Source organism: Papaver somniferum, chromosome 10, assembly GCF_003573695.1.
Source record: "Papaver somniferum cultivar HN1 chromosome 10, ASM357369v1, whole genome shotgun sequence".
NCBI classification, from domain to species: Eukaryota; Viridiplantae; Streptophyta; class Magnoliopsida; order Ranunculales; family Papaveraceae; genus Papaver; species Papaver somniferum.
This window is the reverse complement of record NC_039367.1, coordinates 13052300-13059430: the sequence shown is the minus strand read 5'-3', so window position 1 is coordinate 13059430 and position 7131 is coordinate 13052300. Positions and strand designations below refer to the sequence as shown.

Genomic DNA, 7131 nt, shown 5'->3' with positions numbered 1-7131 from the left:
CCGAGTAGAAAAACCCTCAGTCTCTCACTGCACTCATCCTTCTTCTTCCCCTCTCTCTACAGCAATGGCTGTAGGAGCAACAACATTGCGAGTATCAAACATACCCTTAACAGTCATAGCTAAAGACCTTCTCAAATTCTTCGAAGACATACTAGGTAAAGACACAGTCTATGCCCTAGAAATATTCACTGAGCATAAAAATTGGAAATCAAAAGGTCATGGTTTAGTTCAATTCGAAACCATAGACTCAGTCAACACTATAAATCATCTCTCAGAAACTGGGAAACTTATTTTTCAGGGTATTAATCTCAAGATTTCACCTTCTTTTAAAGAGATCATTGTTAGACCTACCCAAAGTTATAATCGAGTAGGTGGTGGAGTTTTGAATGTGGGTTTCGTGGTTCAGAATGATAGGTTTAATGTTTTGGAGTCATGGAAGAGTGTCAAAGTGGACGTTTTGCCTGAGAAACATAGGGTTGAGTTTTGGGTTGTTGAGAATGGTGAGACTTTTAAGTTAGTGGTTCAATTTGGGGATGTTATTTCCAGTGCTGGCTATTGTTTGGGTGCTGAGGAAGCTAATGCACTTCTTTTGAAGGTATACATTTGCTTATATCTTTGATTTTTTTTTCCCGTGGTATACACAATGTGATTTGCCCAGTGTAAGCCCAATGCATGCAGACTAACTTGCATACTTGATGGATGTGATTATGCCTAAGTTCTTGTGCTAAATTTCGTCATGCTCATTGCATTTTGCTAGAAGCATTCATGCTTTACAAGATTAGGATAATCACTTTGTCATTTAAATTTTGATAGCACAACTGTAAGTGTGAAGTTATATGTGACGATGCATGCAGACTTAACCCAGTATACTTGATGGATATGATTATGCTAGGAAATGGGTACGGCATGCTCGTACATATTCCACTACCTGTGTTATCACTTTAAGCTACAAATTCTTCCATGGTTTGGTCTTAGTTCGTATCGCAGTTTATCGCTTTGGATTACAAAATCACTTCTTAATTTTTAGAAGATAAATTGTGACTGTGAAATACCTTACGTTTAACATATGTAAATGTTTTTCAGCTTAAATTTGCTCCGAAGATCTATCACAAAATATCAAAACCCGACAATGGTGCGAGCGCTGGAAACAATCGGTACTCTATATTTAAGGAAAGTTTTGAGTTTCTATGGGTTCGGACAACAGAATTTTCTGCCTTGAAGTCAATTGGGAAATCATCTGCGTTTGTTTGGCAACTTGATGAGGGAACTTCCTTTTCTGATATTATTAACAACTTCCCGCGTTATGAAGGAGAGTCTAAGATTTTCTCTTTAGAACAGGTCGAGCAATCTTGTTCCGGTTCAGATCTAGTTCCACTAATAAGATGTCCATCAGATTCTAAGTTACCATATGAGATCCTTTTCCAGCTGAATTCTTTGGTTCATGCCCAAAAACTTAGCGTTCTGGCAGTGAATTCTGATGTGATTGAGATTCTAAGCAGTTTATCCTTGGATTCTGCGACTAGAATTCTCAGAAAGCTGCGACAGGTGAAGTCCACTTCCTATGAGGTTATATCTTTCATTCAGCGTCAGCTACATGCTAGTATGGGCCATAAACCTTCATCATCAGAGAGAAAGTTGAAAAACAATGAATTAATGAGTTGTCATAGGGCCCTCATTACCCCTACTAAAATCTATCTGTTGGGTCCTGAAGTAGAATCCTGGAATTACGTCGTTAAGCATTTTGCGGAACGTGTATCTGATTTTATGAGGGTTACCTTTGTTGAAGAAGATTGGGGTAAACTCCAATCTGATGCTGTTACAACAAGTATTGAGCAAGGTATCTTCTCGAAACCATATAGAACTAGTATATACCATCGCATATTGTCTGTTCTCAGTAATGGGATTGTGATCGGAACCAAGAGGTTCGAGTTCCTAGCCTTCTCAGCAAGCCAACTTCGTTCAAGTTCAGTATGGATGTTTGCGTCTAATGACAAAATAAGTGCAAAAGACATTAGGGAATGGATGGGTTGTTTTAATAGAATCCGAAGTGTGTCGAAATGTGCGGCAAGAATGGGTCAGTTGTTTAGTTCTTCTAAGCAAGCGCTTGACGTTCCGCAACAAGATGTTGAAACGATTCCTGAGATTGAAGCTACCACTGATGGAATTAAGTATTGTTTCTCAGATGGGATTGGTAAAATTTCACTCTCTTTTGCCAAAACAGTTTCTAAGAAGTGTGAGTTGGAGCGTATGCCGTGGGCTTTTCAAATTCGATATGGTGGGTATAAGGGCGTTCTAGTCGTTGACCGTAATTCCTTTCGGAAGCTATCTCTGAGGGAAAGCATGAAAAAATTTAGTTCAAAGAATAGAATGCTTTGTATCACTAGTTGCAGTCAGTGGATGCCTTGCTATTTAAACCGGGAGATTGTTACTCTTCTCTCTACTTTGGGGATAGAGGATGAAAAATTTATAGCATTGCAACAAGCCCAAATTCATCTTCTTGATCAAATCTTAACAAATCGTGAGGTTGCTATTAGAGGCTTGGGAGGGATGAATGCGGGTGAGATTAAGCGCATACTACTACAAATGTTACTTCAGGGCTATGAACCAAGCTCAGAGCCTTACCTTTTCATGATGCTAAGGGAATATCGAGATCAGCAGTTATCGGATATTAGAAGTAGATCCCGTATCTTTGTTCCGAAGGGCCGACTTTTGATCGGATGCTTGGATGAAACTGCCACATTAGACTATGGTCAAGCATATGTCCGTGTGACCATGACAGCGGAAGAACTTCAATGCGGTAGTCAGCCGTTTTTTCACATGGTCAAGGATAAGACAGCAATAGTAGTGGGGAAAGTGGTTGTCACCAAGAATCCTTGTCTTCATCCAGGTGATATCAGAGTGCTCAATGCCGTCTATGAACCACTATTAGAAGCGAAGGGCTTGACAGATTGTCTAGTTTTTCCCCAAAAAGGAGAGAGGTATATTCTTTCTTCCTTATCTTCATTATTTCTCCCATTTGTTAAGTAGGAGAGGCGTGAATTAGTTACACTTATAGGCTTCACATCATTGAAATATTGCAAAGTAAGTTAGCAATTAATCATTTTATACAAGTCAATTTTGCCTTAGCTTAGCTAGAAGGTGATTCATAGTCTCCGAGACAAAACTCATTATTTGATAAATGAAGCAATCTTGAGCATCCACAAGGAAAACACTAATAGGAAAGTAAAACCCCTAAAATGCCTAATTTTTGCAAGTGGATTGCTAATTGTCTGTTTGGATTAATGAGCAGAAGCCCATATAAATGACGTGACTCCTAATTGGAAGGTCTTAGGACAATTTTTAGCCAAAAGAGTTTTCTCTAACAAATGGTGTTTCATTACAGGCCTCATCCAAATGAATGCTCTGGTGGTGATCTGGATGGTGACTTGTATTTTGTATGCTGGGATGAAAATCTCATCCCGTTGCGGAATGATACACCAATGGACTACATTGCTCGTAGACCTCGCATAATGGATCATGATGTTACTATTGAGGTGAATATTTAGTGGACCTCATTATGTGTATAAACTATCAAAATTTAACGCATTAAAACCCAATTCACAAGGTGTTTTTCTCACCTACTCATATGCAGGAAATCCAAAAATTCTTTGTTGATTACATGATAAACGACACACTTGGCATGATCTCCACTGCACACTTGGTTCATGCAGACCGTGAACCAGAAAAAGCCAGGAGTTCGAAATGCCTCGAGTTAGCAACTCTTCATTCCATGGCCGTTGATTTTGCCAAGACTGGAGCACCAGCAGAGATGCCAAGAGTGTTGAGACCTAGGGAGTATCCAGATTTCATGGAGAGGGAAGACAGGGCCATGTACCCTTCTTCTGGAGTATTAGGAAAACTCTACCGTGCAACACTTGATCGAAAAGAGAACTCAATGGAATTAGTTGGTCAAGGTCAATATACTTATGATGCTGATCTCGAAGAGAATGGATTTGAAAAATACCTAGAAACTGCTGAAAGTCACAGAAACATGTATGCAGAGAAACTGATTTGTTTGATGGATTACTATGGAGCAGAAACTGAAGAAGAGATGCTAACTGGTAATCTGAGGGATTTGTCAGCATATTTACAAAAAGACAAAAGGAGATACACAGATATGAAAGATCGAATCATAGACTCCACTAAGACTTTACAGAAAGAAGCAAAAGAATGGTTCCACAGTAGCTGCAGGAACCATGAACACAAGAAGATGGCCTCAGCATGGTATCATGTAACTTATCACCCAAATTACTGTGCAGATGGTAAGAATTTCTTGAGCTTTCCATGGATTTTTGGTGATAAGTTGCTTGATATAAAGCAAAAACGGAGAACTGCCAGAACATAAATTGGATGCTATGCAATTGGTGGCAGATCAGAAACTGTACAAATTACGAGTTTGTCACCTTACATTATCAGTATGGGAAGTTTAGTTGAAGACTACAGGCCATGGGGGATCGTGTTGTAAAAGTTTCTTTTGAAGGTGCTTTACTCTTTTTTTCAAGTATGTAGTATACTTAGGAATGTCGGTTGTGTTGCAAGTTTGTTAAACCTTTTCTGAAACAATTATGTTATCCTAAAAACTCCTTTTCAGTCTTAAAACAAGTTTAATCTTAGAAGTCACAAAATCAGGTGTACTGCATCTGCCGTTGCTTCTTACCGATCTTAGTCTGATACAGTATTATTGGAATGGGATTAGAATCGTGATACTCATAAGTAAGAAATCTAACTTTAATATCATATATATCCTTTGATCATTCATTTTTGGATACTTCGGAATAAGAGGTCTCATAATTGACAAATCAAATCTAGCAATAATGCCATATGTATTGCTTATTCATTTTAGATACTCCGAAAATTATCCCTAGACACCGGAGACCCTTCCTAGACTCAACTTTTCCTTACCAAATCTAAATGTATATGTAAACTTGGCACCTTTTTTCTGGATAGGGGACACCTTGCAACAACACCAAATAAGAAAGTGAAGATCCATTCACACCCCACTCGGCTCAACACTGAGCCACTTTGCGTTTGTTTTTTTTTTTTTCTGATAAGAAACACCGAGGCCTGAGCCACTTATCTTCTCTTCTGTGATTCTGTGAGAATGAGGTGAGGACAATAAGATACTCCCTCCGTCCCACCATTAAGTGATCTATTTGGTTTTTAATTTTATCCCATCATTAAGTGACTTATATCACTAAATAAGGAAATATTTCTAAAATTACCCTTTTAATTGATTATAAGAAATATAAAAAAAAATGCATAATTTAATAGGCATGTTTATATTCGTTACGTAGGTGTTTCAAAATGTTTTTCAATGGTATAAAATTTACGAACATCCGTGATGTAGTTTGAGAGATTAATCATTTCAAAATTTCGTTAATTATTATCCATAAGGATATAATTGTGCAAACTTCAACTAGATAACTTAATGTAAGCAAGGGTTTTATGACCTCACTCTTTTGTTTTCTCCGTCAAAATGAGCCGTTTCCACCAAAGTTTTGGTGGGCTATGCAGTGACAAAAGCAATAACTTCAGAAGAACAAAGTACCAAAAACACTCCATGTGGAACATAAAAAAACAAAATAATTTTCACTAAAACTTCAGCTAAACTCAATTCTTTAATTAATGGAAAAGACAAAACAAAAATTCTGTAAAAATAAACAAAAAGAGGAGTAAAATACAAGTCTTTCCAACTAGCTATAATCATATTGCATTGATCTTATTTTATTAATTAATTTTCATTAAGAAAAATAAAAACCTATAATTTCTTATTTGCAGGTATCTTTTCTATACAAATAAATAAGAAATCCTCCACCACCACCCAACAAATCATCAAAATTAAAAGAAAAGAAACAAAAAAAAAAACCTAAGACCCCACCAGAGCCACCTGTTTGCCCCCATCAAAAAATCAAAGTTCACAGCCACAACCACCATCTCCAATCCAAGTAGAAGAATAAAAGAATATCTCTCTCTCAATGATCACAAGTGGCTCACTTTAAACAGCCAGCGCATTTCAGCATCACAGGCGCATATTAATCAAACGGTGAATATTTTAATCTCATCAAACAAAAGATGGTCCATCTTTACCGAGATCCATTGACGATTTAGCAGAGATAGGAATGGCGGCATACCTCGAAGAGAAATCACGGTAAGCATAATCTTCATCTGATTGACCACTTTGCCCTGGACCTTCATCAAAATTAAGTGCATAACTCAGCGGATCATACTGGAATTTACCCGATTTATTGTTATTCCCGTTCTTATTAAATCGGCGTATAAAAGTTTTCCATTTGGGACCTGCCATTATTTCAGACCATTCTCTTACTTTCATGATAGCATTCCATCCTTTCTTCCACCATTTATCTTCACCGTGATGATTTTCAGGCGTTCGATTATCTCTATCACGATCCCACCAGACTAATCTATCAGTTTCTGATCGTCGATTATTTGAACCTAAACACGGAATCCAAAAACAACATCCTCGATTATTATTTGCATACACAATATCTGCCATTTCTTCACTTAATGGCTCCAATACTTCTCCGCTTCCTCCTCTGCTCATCCCGACTCCAGAATTCTCCATTAATTCTCACTGATTTTCAATTTCCACCGAAGAAGGAAAGAAAGAAGAAAAAGGGTGTGTGGGTTTTCTCTTGAGTGTGTTGATGAACTGATGACCTTCTAAACGTGAAGCTCTGTTTTTCTCTCCATTGTCTCTATCTATCGCTCGCTCTGTGGACTCTTTCTTCTATCTTTCTCCTTTTCTAGGGTTTTCGGTTTGTGTGAAAGGAATAATAATAACGGACAAAGAACACAATTGGTTGGCGTGTGACCGGGTGTAGCCGGTGACTAGACGTGTTGTGACTTTAACGTCATGCTAATCCGGACCTACTGTACAACTGTATTCCCCGATAATCCCGAGTTTAGTTGATTTGTTGGTTTTTCTTTTATTAATTAATTTCCCAACGGCTATGTTTAACAAATGTTAATGACAGGGATTAGTGGCGCTGTGGATTTGTTATGGGTGCTGATTCAGTGCACCGGAGATTAGTGGAATTGTATATAGTTGCATGCCATTGTCATGTGTCCCTA

General features: G+C 37.9%; 2 protein-coding genes across 2 annotated transcripts; one reads left to right on the top strand and one right to left on the bottom strand.

Moving 5' to 3' along the window:
* LOC113318814 (RNA-dependent RNA polymerase 2-like) lies at window positions 1–4638 on the top strand. The gene is made up of 4 exons (XM_026567068.1): window positions 1–595; window positions 1084–2978; window positions 3383–3533; window positions 3632–4638. Exons 1-4 carry the CDS (start codon window positions 65–67, stop codon window positions 4382–4384), a joined length of 3330 nt encoding a protein of 1109 aa, XP_026422853.1. The 5' UTR covers window positions 1–64; the 3' UTR covers window positions 4385–4638.
* Window positions 4639–5733: 1095 nt separating this feature from the next.
* Window positions 5734–6823, bottom strand: LOC113317012. Its single transcript, XM_026565168.1, has one exon. It carries the CDS (start codon window positions 6620–6622, stop codon window positions 6101–6103), a length of 522 nt encoding a protein of 173 aa, XP_026420953.1. The 5' UTR covers window positions 6623–6823; the 3' UTR covers window positions 5734–6100.
* Between the last annotated feature and the right edge of the window lie 308 nt (window positions 6824–7131).